Source organism: Podarcis filfolensis, assembly GCF_964270895.1.
Source record: "Podarcis filfolensis genome assembly, chromosome: 17".
Classification (NCBI taxonomy): Eukaryota; Metazoa; Chordata; class Lepidosauria; order Squamata; family Lacertidae; genus Podarcis; species Podarcis filfolensis.
Genome location: NC_139621.1, coordinates 13319096 through 13338386, shown reverse-complemented (window position 1 = coordinate 13338386; position 19291 = coordinate 13319096). Strand labels below are relative to the sequence as shown.

Here is a 19291-nt window from a genome sequence, read left to right as displayed (position 1 = left end):
CCGTCGAAGGGACGCCTTGGGTTCGAGGAACTGGGAAAGGTTTGTTTCAGATTAACTGGCAACATCTCTGCCAAAACAAGCGGCGGGGGGAACGTCGGCGTTTGGCAATGTAATCTCCTTCCCACAGCGAGAAGAGAGGACAGGATCAAAGCATTCTTCCTCTGGAAATTGCACCCGGGGTTGACGTTTAGTTAACCTCGCTAATAAATTTTCCAGGGAAGGGGAAGGTGGCTGGGGGTGGGGCAGGGGGAGCAGGCCAGCTGAAGATGGGGACAACAGCGGCAGCAGCAGCTCCTGCACCTGCAGCCCTGCCAATCTTGCCACATGTTAAATCAATGTGCAGCAGGTCATCTCCGCACCACTCTTTACAGGCCGGGACAATAACACGCCGGGGTCAACGTTTTTTAAGTGGTGTTTTCCCACTGGGCCTTTTTAAAAGGGATGCAACTCTTTTATCTTTGAGGAGCCCCTCTCTTTCCCAAACACACTATATAACCATTTGCTGCTGCTTTGCTTAGAAATGATGGCCTCCCATGCTCCGCCTTTGAGCCGTCTTAAGCTGGCCTTTGTTTCTCCTGGTGAGGTCAGAGGTTGAAAAAGAACCCTGGGATTCCATAGGGCCAACGTTATTGATGGGGTTTCAAACTGGGGGAGAGGGAGGCTACAATCTCCAGGTTATCCCGCAGTACCTCAGTGACTTCCCATCCCCACATGAACCAACCTGGACCTCGGGTTCTTCATGCAAGGTCTTTCTCAAATCCATGTGCAGTCATGAAACTCACTGGGTGATCGTGGGTGGAGCCACAGCCTAACCTACCTCACAGCGCTGTTGTGAGGATGAAGCGGGGAGGAATAGAACCATGGAGGCCACCTAGGAGCAGCTTGGGATACAAATGCAACAAATAAATAAACCAAGGCAAACAATAGGAGTCAGAAAGTGATAAAGGTAAAGGTAAAGGGACCCCTGACTATTAGGTCCAGTCGTGGCCGACTCTGGGGTTGCGACGCTCATCTCCCTTTATTGGCCGAGGGAGCTGGCGTACAGCTTCTGGGTCATGTGGCCAGCATGACTAAGCCACTTTTGATGAAACTAAAGCAGCGCATGGAAATGCCGTTTACCTTCCCGCCAGAGCAGTACCTATTTATCTACTTGCACTTTGACATGCTTTTGAACTGCTAGGTTGGCAGGAGCAGGGACCGAGCAACGGGATTCGAACCGCCGACCTTCTGATCGGCAAGTCCTAGGCTCTGTGGTTTAACCCACAGCGCCACCTGCGTCCCCAGAAAGTGGTAGGTTATGAAGGTGGAAACAAAACAATAAACTGAATAATGGTCAGATCACCATGTCTAAGCCCTGGATGAGGCTGACAAATGTTCTTTCCCAAGTTTTGGCCTAGGGACACTCGATCCCCTAATCTGGCGGAAGCTAAGTAGGTCTTTGTCCTTTCCCCCCAGGTCTCTCCTTGTCTTGTTTTTCTTCTTTTTTAATGGCTTTCTTCTTTTTTAGACCAAGTAGCTGTCTTAGTATATTATAAAAAGATACTTCGTAATGGGTATGCACTTTTGTATACCTATGAATAAGTATCAATAAATAAGTTTAAAATAAAATAAAATGGTGCAGGAATGGAAGAATAGTCCAGACCTCCAGGAGCATCTCCACCCACCATCGTTCAGCCTGGACACTGAGGTCCAGCACCGAGGGCCTTCTGGCGGTTCTCTCACTGCAAAGAGTGAAGTTATAGGGAACTGGCCTTCTCAGTAGTGGCAACCTCCCTATGGAACGCCCTCCCATCAGATGTCAAGGAAATAAACAACTACCTGACTTTTAGAAGATATCTGAAGGCAGCCCTGTTTAGGGAAGTCTTTAAGGACCAATATTTTTATTATGTTTTTGGATATGCTGTGAGCTGCCCAGAGTGGCTGGGAAAACCCAGCCAGGTGGGTGGGGTATAAATAATAAAATTATTATCATATTATTATATATATGTGGACAATGGAGCCTGAATCTTTTGACTCAACAGCTAGCTACCTCTCTGCAGAGATGCAGCAGCAGAAGCTGCATGTAAGAAGAAGAAGAGTCTGGATTTGATATCCCGCTTTATCACTACCCGAAGGAGTCTCAAAGCGGCTAACAACCTCCTTTCCCTTCCTCCCCCACAACAAACACTCTGTGAGGTGAGTGGGGCTGAGAGACTTCAGAGAAGTGTGACTTGCCCAATGTCACCCAGCAGCTGCATGTGGAGGAGCGGGGAAGCGAACCCGGTTCACCAGATTACGAGTCTACCGCTCTTAACCACTACACCACACTGGTGTAGAGCCTTTTATATGAGTTACGCCCATCTCTACCTGGTTGCACCCAGGGGGAAGTGGCTCCCACAGATCTGACAGGAAGTCCTCCCTGCTGGACCCATATTCCGCTGAACACCCATTCTAGCAAACAGGAAATGTTGGACTTGACTGCTCCTTCTAGATACCCCACATTCTAGCCAGGCTAAAACACTTGAGGAGGGTGTTATGCGGGGGGAGTGAGGTGTGGGACCTGGGGAAAGTCATGAGGACTGGATAGAGCAGGGGTCAGCAACCTTTTTCAGCAGGGGGCCAGTCCACTGTCCCTCAGACCTTGGGGGGCGGACGGACTATATTTTGGAAAAAAAGAATGAACGAATTCCTATGCCCCACAAATAACCCATAGATGCATTTTAAATAAAAGGACACATTCTACTCATGTTAAAACATGCTGATTCCCGAACCATCCTCAGGCAGGATTTAGAAGGTGATTGGGCCGCATCTGGCCCCCGGGCCTAAGGTTGCCTACCCCTGGGATAGAGATCTGGAAGGGCCTCATCCAGTTCCTGGGCCTGTGCTTTCCCACCCCAATGTTGGGGGAATTGTGGGAAACTTAAATGTGCTTATACCCAGCTGCCAGGTTTGGAGCTCTGAGCTGAGGGCAGCAACAAATGTAATACAACTGTCCCAGGGCAAGGATCACTGGGCATGGGCGTAGTCAAGGGAGGGGGGCAGGGAGGGGCAGCTGCCCCCCATCAATGAAAATAAATAGCTAACTGAGGTTCTGCCCCACCAAACAAAAGGCCTGCCCCCCAAAAAAATCCTGGCTACAGTGGGGGGGGGGGCGTACCAGCTCCCCAAGGCTGCCAGATGCAGAATGCTGATTCCAGCCCTGAAGGCAACTGTGGGCTTTCTATCCAACAGCCACACCCTGGACTTGGCTTAACAGTCATTTCCTCCCTCCTGCTCGCCAGGTAAGTTTGTGGGCGGAGCTTGCTGCAGCCGTGGAGTTTAAAGAGCCAGAAGGAAAGAGGCACATTTTGCTAAGCAGATGAGTTCAAGGTGGAATTTGCCTGCCTTACCCAGGCAGGCGCCTCTCCAGACTCCATCCCTACAGGAAACTGACCGTACAGTTTCATTTCTCGCTTGCCTATCAATATTTACATCCAAGTCAATTGATATAAAACTTTAATAATCTGTAGGAATCTTCAAGCGCAAGGTTGAGCAACATGGGCGTAGCCAATATTTTTTTGGGGGGGGTTGGGGAGGCAGAATCGAGTTATCTGCGACACAGTTGGTCAGTTAGTTAAGTATTTTTATTTATTTACTTGATTTAGGAGGGCAGCTGCCCCCTGGCCCCCCATGCCAATGTTGAGCAACGATTCGCCCAGCTCGAGGCTCTTAGACCCCGTTTATATGCCTGTGGCAGAATCAAGGGGTGACGTTTTTCCGGGACTATTTCGCTTCAGGCTGAAGGTGCAAATATAAACCGATGCCTTTTGGCATGCTTTTTCACCGAAAACCCCCAGATGTTTCACGGGAAAGGAATTTGGATACCCATCTGCCCTGCAATCTGGTTTGTATAAGCGGGATCCAGCACTCTGAAATGGAGCAGCCCAGTTTTTACCCCTTGGTTCCGTTCCACGTCTGAACAGGGATTTGCGTGTCAGGCTTGCTAACTGCGTCGGGACTCCGTGGAACCGATAGCGCTGCGCTCACAGCAGGCCTCGTTCAGGATCGCAATGGACTCTTCCCTCTTTCTCCGGTGGACTGGCCCAGGGGGGTTAGGGGCAAATCAGGGGTTGGTAGCCGAGTGGCAAAAGTAACCCCTCTTAAATTCGGAGTGGGATTTATTCCCTGCTAGTAGAAATTAGGGGTGCGGAAACGATTTTGAAATATAGTTTTCAGAGGACGCTGAGTCGTTTTCAGAGCTTCGATTGGGAACGGTTTCCCCTCTTTTTCAGGATCAAAAGCATCCCTCCCTTTCTTTCTTTTTTTGCTCTTGGAGCATTTGTGAGTCTAAAACACACGTTCACACGCGCGCGCGCGCGCTCACAGACATTGGTTAACCCGGACGCGTCCCGCTGATTTCCCCAGAAAGTATTGCAGCTGCTCTGTCGCGATCTCCGTAAATTCCAGTTTCTGACTGATTGATGGATTTGAAATAACTTGACTCTCTCTGCAGAATCAGGAGGAAGCAGGGGTAGATATTGTGGAGGTAGCGTGAAAGCGCGTACAGCCTTCCAGGACTTACTAGAGATGTGTGAGGGATTTTCTACTTCAGTCTCAAGCCCTTCTTTGGCCTGACGAGGACTTCTGTGCAACCCGAAAGCTCGCTGCTTTCAGGCATTTTAAAGACGAATCGGCGGATCGGATCGGTAGCCGGAGCGGATCCCGCAGCCTTTCCCCCCCCCCGCCCCCTACTCATCCGGAAAGAAAACTGTCCAGTCTGAATAGGAGGTTGATCTCATCATCCGTGGCTGTTGCTGCTTCCTCGGATCCTGCCTCCCTCCGGGCGAGGCGTTTATAGTACACAAACGCCCACGGACGGGAATTGTTTTCACTCTAGATAACAAGTATTTAAAGTCAATCGCAGTCCAGGATCGCTCACCTTTTTATTGTGTTTGTTTTGTATTTATGGAACAACGCTGGGAGTCCCCCTCTCCCCAGTCCCTGCTCACTTCTGTCTTGCAAACTCGTTTTGGGTTACACAGAACCCTCCAACCTTGTTTCTTCTTGTTCCTTTAAATCGTTTAGGAAACCAGTGGGGGTGGGGGATGGGAGGAGGTTTGGGAAAGTATAGAGGAATAAGAAAGAACTTTGGGGGAAAGAGGACGACGCCCCTCTCCCCGCCGCAGCCTCGACCTTTCTTGCGATGAAACAGCGAAATCCAAAGGAGCGGCATCCTGACCAGGGGCGCATCTTGACAGCCTGGCTCAAAGGCGCGCAGTTTCTCCAGGCAAAGTCTGAGGGTATTTACTAGGGAGGAGGGAGACCCACGAGGAACCAAGCGCGCTTCCTTCCAAGCGTGGAAAAAACCACATGTTCTGAAAGGTGGATGCGTGGATGCGCCTTCTAGCAGACAGGATCGGGGGCAACGCATCCTCCTTCTGCAAGAGGGGGTAGGGTGGCCGTGACGTCATTTTCCGAGCCGACGTCATACCTGCAGATAGGTGAGAACGGCCGCTGTGCGCTCTGCCTCCCCCAGGGAGACTTCCCCTGTAATAATTCACCCGTATCAATCTGAATGTGGCCCCCTCCGTTCCTCTAGTGAAATTTCTTCCTGGTCCTTCTTTCTCATGTTGCGTTTGTTATTGCTTTCCATGACATTTTGCCATTGCTATCAGAACTTTATTTTTTTTTCTGAGATGGCCACTAGGCAATCATTTCTTTTAGCCAGTAAATCCAGAGACTTGTTGTGGCAGCCTCCTTGCTTCCCTGGCTGAACTTTTATGCGCAGGAGACACACGTGCGAATATCTCTCTAGGATCGGGCGCGCTTTCAGCAGCCACTGTCTGGTTTCAATCCTATGCATCTTTACTGGTGGAATAATCTCAGTGGGATTTGCCTCTGAATAGCCATGCTTTGGGCTGGGCTGCAGGTGACTCTTTTCACACGTGATACTGAAACCCCCTCCCTCCCCCCTTTTTTTTTTGCCTCATTGGTGCGTGGCGAATATGACCGGCGTTGCTTGAAAGCGGACGAGAGCCATTTAACAATCGAAAGGATGGTGCTGTCAGATTGGCATTCCTAGTTCTATCACTGGGGAAAAAATATTATTGGTAATCCTGCTTTGGCGTAGCAGCAGATACCACTGTACAGTGGTACCTCTGGTTACATACGCTTCAGGTTACATACGCTTCAGGTTACAGACTCCGCTAACCCAGAAATATTGCTTCAGGTTAAGAACTTTGCTTCAGGATGAGAACAGAAATTGTGCTCCTGCGGCACAGCAGCAGCAGGAGGCCCCATTAGCTAAAGTGGTGCTTCAGGTTAAGAACAGTTTCAGGTTAAGTACGGACCTCCGGAACGAATTAAGTACTTAACCCGAGGTACCACTGTAATAAAATATCGGTAGCATCGGTAGCTCTTTCCATTGCAATCACTTAGAGAGAGAAAAATCACTTCCATTTCATTTCCACCAGAAAAACAGCAGCAACTGGAGAATACCCATGTCTTTCAGGGACCAGGAGTGTTTGCTATGCTTTTATTTATTTTTTTACACTCATTTCTTGCCTTGAGAACTGTCCTTAGTGGAGAACTATCGTTAGTCTTAATTTGGACCAGTTCTGTGAATACAAACAAACACACAGCTAATACTGATTTATTAAATAAACCGTTGTCTCGGCCAAAGGATAAAGACAATGAACATCTGGGGTGATGGATTGTCCGCTTTCCAGAAGGTTTTTGAAGACCGACTTTCACTGGTCATAGCAGAGCAGATTGTGACAAAGAATATATGCGCGTTTTATAAGGGGTGGGTGGGTTTAAACACACCTTGTCTTTCTGTTGTTACTGTTAACAGAAGGGGGGGGGGAAGTATATGTAAAACTCTACAGGCATATAAATATTCACAAACGGGGACAACCTGTGCTATTAAAATGCTAACCCGAGAACATTTGTTCCCTAAACTAGAAAGTTTAGTCAAGCGACGAAGATTAGGCAGTTTTCCTGGCGTTTGTTTGTATGTATATATGACCCTGCAAAAGATATAGATATATAAATAGTATAAACATAAGTTATGTGTTTTGTGTATAAAGCTGTCTCTGAACATAGGTCATGATTTTGCTGATAGAAAACATTATTCTATTTTGTTATAAAACCGTTGTATATATAATTTGTACCGACAACTAGTGGCAATGTTGATTTAATCTAAATACTCCATTTGACGCAAACTCTTTCTCTGTTTTCATAATTTCAGAATAAACAAGGCCTTTTTCTTTCAAGTGTTTCTTCCACTTGTGGGAAATAAATTACGTTCGAAAAGAAAAATTAACTCACCAGGGAGAGTTACAGTCTTCGTTTTCTAAAGGAAAATAAAAACCAAAACCAAACTAAGAAGAAAATGGAAACAGAATAAACATTTCACTTTTATTTTCACCGTAGGAAATATTGGGTTGGATCCAGACTAATAGCGCCATCATATGCACACTTACCTGGGAGTAAGTCCAGTTTAATACAACAAGATTTCCTTCTGAGTAAGCTTGCATGGGACCGTAGGAGCCAACTCCTAGGGACCGAGGTCTCTTCAGCCCCCCTAAAATATTTGAGGGGGCCGAGCCCCCCCCATTTGATGGGCATTGTCATTCAAATAGTGTGCGCGCGTCTTGTCTTGTGATCGATTATGCGGGGCAGGGCTTGCCCCACCCCAATATTTCATTCAAGTTGGCACCTCTGCACAGAATTTCACTGTCCTTTAACTGCTCTTAGTTCCCACTGAGACCAATGGAACTTGGATCGGGACGAACTTGTTCGCCGGATTTAACTGGCAAGCAATCCCGATCAAACCCACTGTTGCCGTTGATTTTTTTTTTAAGCGAAAATTATTTATGAACGCTGGGAATATAATATTATTTGTTCAGGTGCCTGGATTTTTTTTTTTAAATATAAATTAATCGTTAGCATCTGAGAAGGAAAAAAATCCTCATTAGCTGCAGAGGTTGTAAACTGTTTTCGGATTCCTGAGATTTCTTTTTATTCTTACGACCTCAGAGCTGCAGTAAGGGATTCTCCCTGCGGCTTTTATAAGTTCTGGAAGATATTCGCGCCTGTCCTCCTCGCTCCTTTTTGGCCTCTGAAAAGAACGCTTACCTCCTCAATCCCGCATCTCAAACCTCTCGTTAGCATGCGTGTGTGGTATGATATATATGATATAATATTATATGATATCATGATATGATATGATATATGATATATGATATTCCAGACCTTAGTCGCAAACAGTGTCTTTCACGCACAACTCCTTGGCTGCTGGTGGTAAATAAAAGGTGACCCTGCAATGAGGAGAAAAGAAAACTGCTGCGGGCGAGCTGGAAAAAAACAGCAGGAGGGGCGGGCAGCTGAGGAGGAGGAGGAGGAGGAGGAGGAGGAGGAGGAGGAGGAGGAGGAGGAGCTATTTGAATTCCCGGATAGCCAATCAGGGAGCGCACGGCCTGACAACCCACCAATGGGGTGTCCGGGCGTCCTGGGCCCTGGGACGGATAACACCGGGCAGCGGGAGAGGCGCGCGCACAGCCAGCGCAGAGGGCCGCGGAGCAGCTGCGCGCATCGCGGCTTGTGGCCAGGAGAGCCTGGCAGACCCGTCCCCGGGCCTCCTTTTCAGCCGGTTCTGGAGATCGCAGCTGCGGAGACTTGTCTGGAGCACAGGCTGCCCGGAGGGATGAAGCTGGCGGCGCTTTGACGAGGCTTTCCTCTCCGCGCGCGCCCAAGACAGCTCAGCATCGGCGGAAACTGGGTGCCGTGGCCGGGACGCGTCGCTTGGGTGAGTGGCAAGGGGGAGCCGCGCGGTTGGGTGCGCCCTTGCTCGCTGGCGCACAGGGAGCCAGACAGCCAGAGTTTCCCCAGACGAGTGGCTACTCGCTACCGTGGCTGGTTCTTAACATTTTGATGGTAATAACCTTCAGCAGCAGCCTTTTCTTCTCTCTAGCTCACTCTGCCTCTTCCTGGAGCACCTGTGGAAATTTGCTCTTCTGGAACCGCTTGTCCTGGCGTGCATTGGGGAGGTGGCAAAAGGAATAAAACAGAGCGCGCGTTCTCCTTAATCGGGAATAACTTTTCCTTGCTAGACGCAGCGACAGACCACCCCCTGATTTGATTTTTGGAAATAAAGCCTGGTGAGTTGACTCGGATTTAACAAAATTCCAAGTCTCCCCCCCGCCCCGGTTTTGGGATCTGCACGCATGCAAGGCTCCAGCCCAAAACACACCGGGAAATGTCACTTTTGTATAAATGAGTTTCGAGCGTGTCAAAGGCCACAGGCGGTGAGGATATTTTGTAGCGTCCTGAGATGGCCATTTTCCACCTGCGCAGCGCTGCGTGGAATAAGCCGCTGTCCTTTCATGCTGGAAAATAGAAGGGTGTAGATTCGTTCAGGGATTGCTGGTGTTTGGGGGTGGGGATCTATCCTGCCTTAATTTGGAAAAAAATGTCTTCCCAAACCTGCAAGGTTCTCTGTGTTTGGACAGCAAGACCAAAACACATGAAAAATTCCTGGTCAACGCAGTTTTGTACCGTGAAATATACTCTTAACAATGAACACAGTTTTATGCTAGTGTACGCTGGGCAAAGTAAACGTTTCAGTGATTTGTAGATCGGTGCGTTCCTTTTCCAGCTAGCATTCCTTCTCGCCATACCATACTCTGCGACAGTGTGAGTTTATTTCCATTGTCTCTGGAGACAGACGGATTCCAACAAATAGTTGCTGAATAAAATGGGATTGGGACTAGAGGGGAAAGGTACCCACCAATCTACAAACCACCGATTTGCATTCATTTATTTTAATTGCATTTATATCCAGCTAACGCGGCAACGTGGCGGCACTAGGAAATCCAGTAAATCAGCGGGATTTGCAGAATTAACAAGTTGTGCTTAGCGTGGCAGCTGGAGTCCCCAGCAGTCTCCAAGCTCAAATCAGGACACCAGTGTGCGCCTTTCGGAGGAACTGCAAGTGGGACGGCTGCTGCTTTCCCAGAGTTTCATCCTTGAAAAGGCAGCGGACGATGGTTTTTATTCCGAGTAGACTGGCCTCTAACAAGGGAAACAATACATGAAATTCAATTCTTTTCAGTGTTTTAAAAAGCGTGGCAATTTGATCATCTTTACTTCAACAGGAGTGATATATAATATACACAGTGTAACACGCACACACATTAAAAGCTTCCAAAAGCGTCCTATTTTGCAGGGTCTTTCGACAAAGCACTGTGTTAAGAGAAACGGTGCGTGCCAAGTAAAATCACACAATCGAGTCCTGCTTTTAATCCTAGGGGGCGCGTGCAGTGGCGAAAAAAGGCTGCTCGCATGTAGTTTAATACCCAGGCAGCCTTCACATGCTCAGAGGCCACGCGCTCACACACTGGCCCAAACTGCTTTGGGACACGTGCCTACGAAGGGCTCTTGCGCCTTGAGCAGAGACCGGGCAGGAAAGAATCCCTGGAGAAAGAAACCGATCCCTGGAGAAGCGAACATATCGCCTGTGTTCATGGGCGTAGCCAGGATTTTTGTCAGGGGGGACAGGCCTTTTGTTTGGGGGGGGGAGCTTGTTACTCTTTCTGCTGCGCTCGCGCTTGCGCGCTAAGCTTATGTAAGGCCTTTGGACAAAAGTGTCCTCTGTCACAAGTGAGCGGCATCCCGTCAGTTTCTCTTTCGAAGCGCTGCCTCGTCCAGGTGGGCTTGTGGCGAGAGGGAGAGCCCGCTCGGGCGTTTGGGGACAGAGCAAGGGGGCAGCCACCAAGGAGACTTCTGGTGGGCTTCGCGTTGCGGCGCCCAAGCGCGCCGTTTCCTCCTTTTGCCCGAAAAGGCGCGCAAGGAGCAGGCGTCACCTCGGTCTCTTTCCCGACACCTGAGATCCCGGTGGTGATGCGGTCCCCCCTCTCCCGCTGGGGCAGGAGGAGCGAATCCCCTTTACGTGCTGGCGGGGGTGCCCGCCGTGGGACCCCCAGAATCACGCACGTCGGGCTAGAAATCGCGCACGGCCTCTGAGCCGGAATTTTGCGGGGTGGGAAAAGAACTCTTCCAGTGAGGAAATGTGTTGAGCGCTGGGCGATGGCGAGACCGAGTGGAGCGAGAGCTGGTTCGCGCATTTGGGTGCCTGAGCGCAGGTTAGGAGGCCAGAAAAACCCTCTCGGGTCTTTTCCCCGAACCGCACACTTACTCGAAAGTAAACCCCTCCGAACTTCGGCGAGACTTGACAGTCAGATAGTGTCTCTTAGGCTAGCGGGCGACGGAGGGCCGTGCGCGCAAATGTGATTCTCCTTCTTGCGCGCCTAATCCAAAGATCGATCGATCTACCTATCTCTGCCTTGCAGTGAGCGAGCTGGAGGAGCAGGCGGGAGCCGCGCGGCGCGAGCCATGGCTGAGGGGACGCCAGTTCCCCGCGGCGGAGACGTCTGGGAAATCGACGTGGAGAGCCTGGAAGACGCGGACGGGATGGAGTCGCCGCCGCCGCCTCCGCCTGGCCCTCGACTGGAGGCTAACGAAGACGACGACGCTGACGAAGAGGAGGAGGAAGAGGAGGATGGCGACGAAGAGGACGACGACGACCGCGAGGAAGACGAAGGAGCGGGCGGGCGCGTTCTTCTGCCTCCGCCGCCTCCGCCGCCCCGCACGCAGCCGCCCGTCGAGGCGGCGGTTTCCGGGGAGCCGCCTGCGCGCAAACTGAGCCGGACGCCCAAGTGCGCCCGCTGCCGCAACCACGGCGTGGTGTCGTGCCTCAAGGGCCACAAGCGCTTCTGCCGCTGGCGGGACTGCCAGTGCGCCAACTGCTTGCTGGTGGTGGAGAGGCAGCGCGTCATGGCCGCGCAAGTGGCGCTGCGCCGGCAGCAGGCCACCGAGGTGAGCGCCCGGCCCGGGGACACAGCGGAGAGCTCTTCCCCCAGCCTTATGTCCCGCTGCTTTTCTGCTTTGCAAAGGGCGGGGGGAGCTCCGCAAATACCCCCTTCTTCCCCCGTTTCTTTCTCTCCCCTACAAAGGCAGCCAGGTGGAATGAAGGGGATGCCTCGCTTTCAGGGCGATGCAAACTGCTAAGCGCTATTGCAAGCTGCGATCTAAACGGCCTTTGCTCAGAAATAATTTCATTTCCTGCCGTGGATCTTCGCCCTTCTCAAAAGCAAGGAAATGTCACTTCCAAGCCAACCGGTCTATAGGGCGGGTGGGGGTTGTGTGTTTGGCATTTAATTGGCAGTGAACCGGTGGTGGCTCACTCTGGCCTTAAGGTGGCAGGACCGGGGTCTACTTAATGAGCATCTGGGTCCCACATTGACCAGGTCTGTCCGGCCTGGCTGATGCGACTTCACTCCGGGCACGAGGACTTGAGCGACGAGCCCTCCCTGCTGCTATGCACCTCTGCCTTGCCTGCGAGGATTTTCCAGCCTTCAGAGATGACTCGATTAAAGGCGCGATAGGCCCAATTCCCTTGCCAAGCGAATCCAGACCGTAGAATCTGGGTTTGTTGCCAAACGAATCCAGACTGTAAAATCCATTTTACAGTCAACATTTTCCCGGTTAACATTGCTTTTAGCTTGCTCCTCAGGAACTTGAGGACTTTTCTTAAAACACCCTCCTATACGCAGAATATCTCAATCAAATGTAGAGTCACTTTTATTTTCGATCTAGCAACGTTAATCTCTGTCAGATCTTTGTCAGTCAGTGTTTAACAAAATGAAGTCTGCCATGAGATTTTTTTTTGGGGAAGTGATGAATCATGCACAATTAGCCCCCCTCCCCCGTTGTAAATTTTCAAGAATGCAGTATTCATTTTCCCTTGCCCCCCTAGTCTGTTCTGGAACATCCTGAATTTGAACACATTCAACATTTCCCAGACAAATTCAGCTGTCTTTAATGTTATTTCATTTGCAGAGCTAAACACACTTATTTTTTTCCTGTCAGCAGCTGATGTTTAAGGTTGCAATCCCATGTATATTTATTGAGCAGTAGCTGCACTTGTACACTTCTGAGTATGCGGGGAGAGGAGAATATGCTGTATGCATGACCCTGGCTAGATAATTTGTCCTCACTCTTCTTCAGAAGCTGAGTGCTAAAGCTATGCTTAGAGTCATAGCTTGACACCTGGGCCCTAAACACTTTGACTTGAATGTCCCTTCTTTCTAAATAATGTGTTTAGAGCCTGCATAAGTGTTGATGAATGCTCATACAAATCAGGGCCAATTATTCTCACGACTATTATTATTAACGAACCCTAATTTATGAATTTGGAAAAGTTGTTTTCTTATTTTTTCATATCACAATTTTAAAAAGAGTACAACAGGGATTCATTGGGGGGTAAGAAATAATCTGCGGAGCTGGTGATTTTAAAACTTCATTTTTTTCCATTTTTACTAGGATAAGAAGGGGCTTACAGGGAAACAGGCCAACTTTGAGCGCAAGGCAGTCTATCAGAGGCAAGTACGGACACCCAGTTTGCTGGCAAAAAGCATCTTAGAAGGTAATACACTTCAGCACTTCAAACTTTTCAGTTTTTAAATATCTTGGTTATTGTTACTGAAATGCTCATCCTTTGCATTTCCCTTTATTAATTTGAATATAGAAGATTTCAGGAAGCTAGACGAAGAAACCCAATTGTAACAGCTAACTCAACACAGAGTCAGATTCACTTAAGCCCACTGATTTCAGTGTGCTCAAGCAGAAGAGATTCAGTGTGGGATCATGGCCATGCATGTAAAAAAACCCAAACACCCAATAGATGCTGCTTGTATGGCAATTTGTTGATGACTGCATCATGAGCACAGAAGGAACTGGAATCAGCCGAGGACAATATTCATAAATGCATTATATTCTGATGGAAGGAATCATGCAGGTCACTTAGTGGTTGGTTGAGGAGCTAAACAAATGTTAACACTAACATGGAAATGCAGAAAATAGAGGAAAAACAAAAGGAAACAAATACTTGGCACAAACAATTTCTAATTAACAGCAATGATGGCTCAGTAATCTAATCCCTGACCCCTACCAAGCCATCCCTGTCAAATATGTCCTGCATTTTAATTCTACCACCTTTTGCTTGGATTTTGGTCTGTTGATTGTCTGATTAGGGAAAGTATTTTGAGAATTTGAATGTAAGAGATCCTTTGTTTTTGAAAAACAAACAAACCAAGAATTTATTATCTGGGAAAACTGTACCTTTAACAAATGTTCCAAATTTTAAAATAGAAACAAAAGCTAAGCTAGTATAATATGAAAATTAATACACTATGACAATATCTGAAGTTTTGTTTTTCCTCTAATTGAAAAATGGTTAGTTATATTTAATGATTTCAAAACAAGCTCAGCTATATATATATATTTTAAAAAGTGATGCACATTTTACTAATCTGGGGATTTAGACTGAACTTCTTTTCTTGTATGGCAGACATTGGTGATGCAAATCAATTCCTGCCCAAGTCAATGACAAAAAAGCTGCTTTTGATTTTGCTGCATCTCCATTGCAACCTTATAACGTACAGTAACATTCCTGTGTACATTTATTTGGGAGCAAGTTCTGCTGGACTTCATAGGACTTACCTGTGGATATAGAAACAAAGGACTGGGCTATGTATGTATGTATGTATGTATGTATGTATGTAGTTGCCTTAAGTCAAGGATGGGGAACCGTTAGCTCTCCATAACTTGTGGGACTACAGCTGCCATCATCCCTGACCACTGAGCATGCTGGCTGGGGATGAGGGGAGCCTGTCAGCAACTGCAGGGCCACAGCTTCCATGTCCCGGACGAAATACTTGGGAATAAATGTCACTGAACTCAGTGGAGTTCATTTTGGAGTGAATAGGCATAGAGCGGGGCTGCTCATCTCCTGTTCAACACAGTGAATATTTTGTGAGCAGTAAAGAATTTTAGGATGCACAGTAAAATATATATGGGTTACACTAAGAGCCCTCCCAGATAGTGGCTTAATACCATAAACAGCTCATTCAGATATTGCAAACTAGTGACAGGGGTTAAAAAAATTAATAATACTGGATTTTTTTCCAGAATGGGTAAAACTGGATTTAAAGGGAGAAAAACAGCAGGCTGTCACTCTGATGCCAATGGTGTTGTGTGGACAATGAAGAAGATGTCCATGCATGAGGAGCACCCATCCTGCAACAAACTGCCATATGGAAGCACACCGAGGGCAAAATAAATATGATCACTTCCTGCTCCCAGATCAGTTTAATATAAATTGTTAAGATGCTGTTAAGATGCAGCAAATGCATCTAGCTTTCATAGTTTTTAAATGCAGCTCTGAGGTTATGTGCCATTAGAAAAAAGAACAACGCAAATTCTTAACTGAAGGGGCTCTGTTTTTTTGAAGGCCAATGCCAATTACCGTATTTTTTGATCTATAAGACTCACTCTTTCCCTCCTAAAAAGTAAGGGGAAATGTGTGTGCGTCTTATGGAGTGAATGCAGGCTGCGCAGCTATCCCAGAAGCCAGAAAAGCAAGAGGGATTGCTGCTTTCACTGCGCAGCGATCCCTCTTGCTGTTCTGGCTTCTGAGATTCAGAATATTTTTTCCCTTGTTTCCCTCCTCCAAAAACTAGGTGCGTCTTGTGGTCTGGTGCGTCTTATAGAGCGAAAAATACGGCACTGAAAATGGCTTGGGTACCTCATCATAACTTTTCTTGTATTTGAATCCTGGGTTTTTTGAATAACGTCTGCAATTAATACCCAAGCCACTTAGAGAAGGGAGATCATGAAGAGAGTTGGTGAACTTCAGCAGTGTCTGTGGGCGAGCAGAATGGACTTCTGCTCATGGAATGGGACTTTATCTTCCTTCCCTCCCCTCTGTAGCCCCCAAACTCCCCCAATTTGCTCCAGAGGGTGGAGGACTTTGTGGAGCTGATTTGGGGAATTCTGGAAGAGAGCAGAGGAAGTCCTGCTGTATGAGTGGAAGAATATTAATCTAATGATGGAAGATTGGGAAAGTAAAGGTTATTAGACTTAGTTTGCGCTTCCAGATTAGAATACAATCTTAGGTCTGTATAGATGCGTATAGATTCCTTTTATCTGCCTCCAATGTTTTTCTTTTTGGCTCAGTATTCACTCACTCTCTAACATACTGTCTCCCCAAGAGAAAAATCTTTCTTGCATCCCTTTCCCTTATTTGTCTTAACTTTCTTTCTCTTCTCTCCTAGTATTCCTTGGACTTTTTTCTACCATCTCTGTGCACATAGTGATTCACCTTTAGAAAATAGAAATGCATCAGCTATTAGGTATAGCTATCTTTGGTGATGATATTATAAGTCCCTCAACAAAGAAACAGAAACAATATGATAACATGGGAATGTGAAGAACCTTTCTTAATGTGTGTGTGTGTGGTTAGCAGTGTGGCTTTGGGCATGGCGAAAATTTAACAAAACCATGTGCTGCTTGCACTTTTCATTTCTGCACCTCCTATATAATGTCAGAAGAACAACGTGCATCTCTTCCTCCCTAGTGGGATGCATGAACTTCTGGCCTGAAGACGGCTCATGCATGTTGCACATTCAAAGGACATGTCACCCCTCAAAGAATTCTGGGCACTGTAGATTGTTAAGAGTTGCTTGGAATTGTAAGGTAAAGGTAAAGGGACCCCTGACCATTAGGTCCAGTCGTGGCCGACTGGGGTTGCGGCGCTCATGTTGCTTTATTGGCCAAGGGAGCCGGTGTACAGCTTCTGGGTCATGTGGCCAGCAAGACTAAGCCGCTTCTGGCAAACCAGAGCAGCGCACGGAAACGCCGTTTACCCTCCCGCCGGAGTGGTACCTATTTATCTACTTGCACTTTGACGTGCTTTTGAACTGATAGGTTGGCAGGAGCAGGGACCGAGCAACGGGAGCTCACCCCATCGCGGGGATTTGAACCGCCGACCTTCTGATTGGCAAGTCCTAGGCTCTGTGGTTTGACCCACAGCGCCACCCGTGTCACTCTCTATTATTTGATGGAATGAATGTCCTCTGAGTACTCTTGAAAGGTATATCGTGCATCTGCAGCTTATTGTGGAGGAAGGTTAACAAGTTTTGCTTTGGATGATACTCTGGAAGTGTGTCAAGAAGAGCAAGTCACTCACATCGACTCATAATTATGAAGCCACCTATTGATTAGGATAGCAGTAAATTGTCACAAATGTTTCAAAGTGCTGTACAAAACTTTAGTGAGAACTGAGGGCACCAATGACCAAGCAACAAATACTTGGCTCCTTCAATTTGGTAACTCTTTTAACATCCTACTCGACCCTTTGATAAAAAGAACACTTTTTTTGGATAAATAGCCGACTCCATCTTTGTTTCTGTTTTCCTCTCTCTGCAGGTTACCGTCCTATTCCAGCAGATCCCTACCTTGGAGGGAATTCATCCTTGCCACCTCCTGTGAGTGACAGGATGAGGAAAAGGCGGGCTTTTGCTGATAAAGAACTGGAGAATATCATGCTCGAGAGGGAGTTCAAAGAAAGAGAAATGATGGAAGCGACCCAAGCGGCGGCCTTTTTCCTGCCTAACCGCATGGTGCATGGGACTGAATACAACACTTACAAAACTGCCTTTAGCCCTAACCATGTTGAAGCTCCCAATAAGGAGTTTTGCGGCTTCCTGCCTACTTGTCTGGATCTAACAATGCAATATTCAGGTTCAGGGAACATGGAACTGATTTCGTCCAATGTCAGTGTCGCCACTACGTACCGGCAGTATCCTTTGCCCTCCAGGTTCCTGGTGTGGCCAAAGTGCGGCCCCCTGAACAACTCTCTCCTCTACCAACAGTGCCTGCTCAACGCTACCGCCGTCCAGTCCCTCAAGCCTGGGGCGATTTGGGACCCCAAGGCTTCGCAAGGTCAGGACTGTCCGAGCTCGGAGCATGATTTGATGTCATCCAAGAGCGAGCCCTCGTTCCTGCTTCCTCATGTTAGAGAAATCCAGCCGCCTCAAAATGAACTCCAGAATCTCCCTCAGGTGACTTGTGACAGGTCGGCCTTCTCGCCTCCTAAGAGGACTTTCTCTCAGATCTCTGACAAGGACGCTCTGGTCCCGCAGGAACACTCGCTCTGTAAGATCAGCAAAGAAAGCAGCAAGCAGCACCCGTCGCCCCCCGGCAAATATAGTCCTTTCCATTCGCTCTTCCAGCAGACGCTCCACAGCAAATCGGGGCCGGAGTTAAAAGCAACATTGGACGAGGCCTCCAAGAAATATAGAGAGTCGACCATCAAAGAAAACCAAAAACACAAGCTTGCCATTGACAAATATGCAAAAGACTTTTTGGGGACGAAACAAGCCATCACCAAATTGTCAACCCATGAACCCCTGTCGTTTTCGGTCGAATCGATTCTTAAACGGCCATCTTCGATGGTCACCAATGTGTCTCAATAGAGAGAGACAGACTACTGTGATAGCCAACCGACTGAAGGTAGTGTATTTGCACTTAAGGTTACAATCCTAATCCTATGTACAAGGAAGTCCCTTTTAAAATGAGTGGAACTTATTTCTGTATAAACACGTTTGGGATTTGGTTGCAAGATACTTGATACCCAAGTCCAGGAACAAATTTGGAAGACGTTCCACTGATTTTTGTTAGCCTTCATTGCCAAGTAAAGGAGCTCAGGATTATAACTTTTGTTCTATGGATCTCAGCTGACTTCAGTATGGTTAATATATTCTAAGTGCAGGTGCCCTTTCTTAAACCATTTTTGGGTTGGCTGCTCCCACAGTTTTTAATGTGAAGATTACTGCCATGCCCGTTTGCAATGTTGAGCCGTTGCCGTATCTCACCAAAATTTTGTATGAAAAAGAATTTTAGATGTAAAAGTTGATTTTAAAGTGTACATAAATATGCATGTTTTTCATATGGAAATAAATATATTTAATTGTTTTGCAGCGAAAACTGTGTGTGTTGTGTGTTTCCCAGTTCCCTTTTCCCTCCCCAAAATCACAAGTATTTATGGCCACTGTTTCCCTGTGGGGAACAGCAAAGGCTTGGGCTGCAATCCAAAGGCATGAAAACAGGAGTTGGGATTTTTACATTTTCAGAAATGGGGACCAGCTATTTCTGCTTCATTCCAGAATCTTAGGTGTAACCTGATATTTGCAGTCCCCTGAAAGAGAATCAGGGCTTGTTTACACCAGAGTTTACTGTGTGTTTCTAGTTTTTTTGCATCCCCATTTAATCTGTGTAGTCCACATGATCTTTCCCTCAACACTAATTCTAGTGCTTCCCCCCTGTAAATATGGGTTTACTCAACACAAGGGTAATTATTATTATTATTATTATTATTATTATTATTATTATTATTATTTTATTAATTTTATTATTAATACCCCTCCCGTAC

General features: G+C 47.4%; 1 protein-coding gene across 1 annotated transcript; it reads left to right on the top strand.

Moving 5' to 3' along the window:
- Positions 1-8514: 8514 nt before the first annotated feature.
- On the top strand, positions 8515-18846 carry DMRT2 (doublesex and mab-3 related transcription factor 2). The gene is made up of 4 exons (XM_083594261.1): positions 8515-8767; positions 11310-11835; positions 13342-13444; positions 17287-18846. The coding sequence occupies exons 2-4, from the start codon at positions 11353-11355 to the stop codon at positions 18333-18335; spliced, it is 1635 nt and encodes a 544-aa protein (XP_083450387.1). The 5' UTR covers positions 8515-8767; positions 11310-11352; the 3' UTR covers positions 18336-18846.
- The last annotated feature ends 445 nt before the right edge of the window (positions 18847-19291 follow it).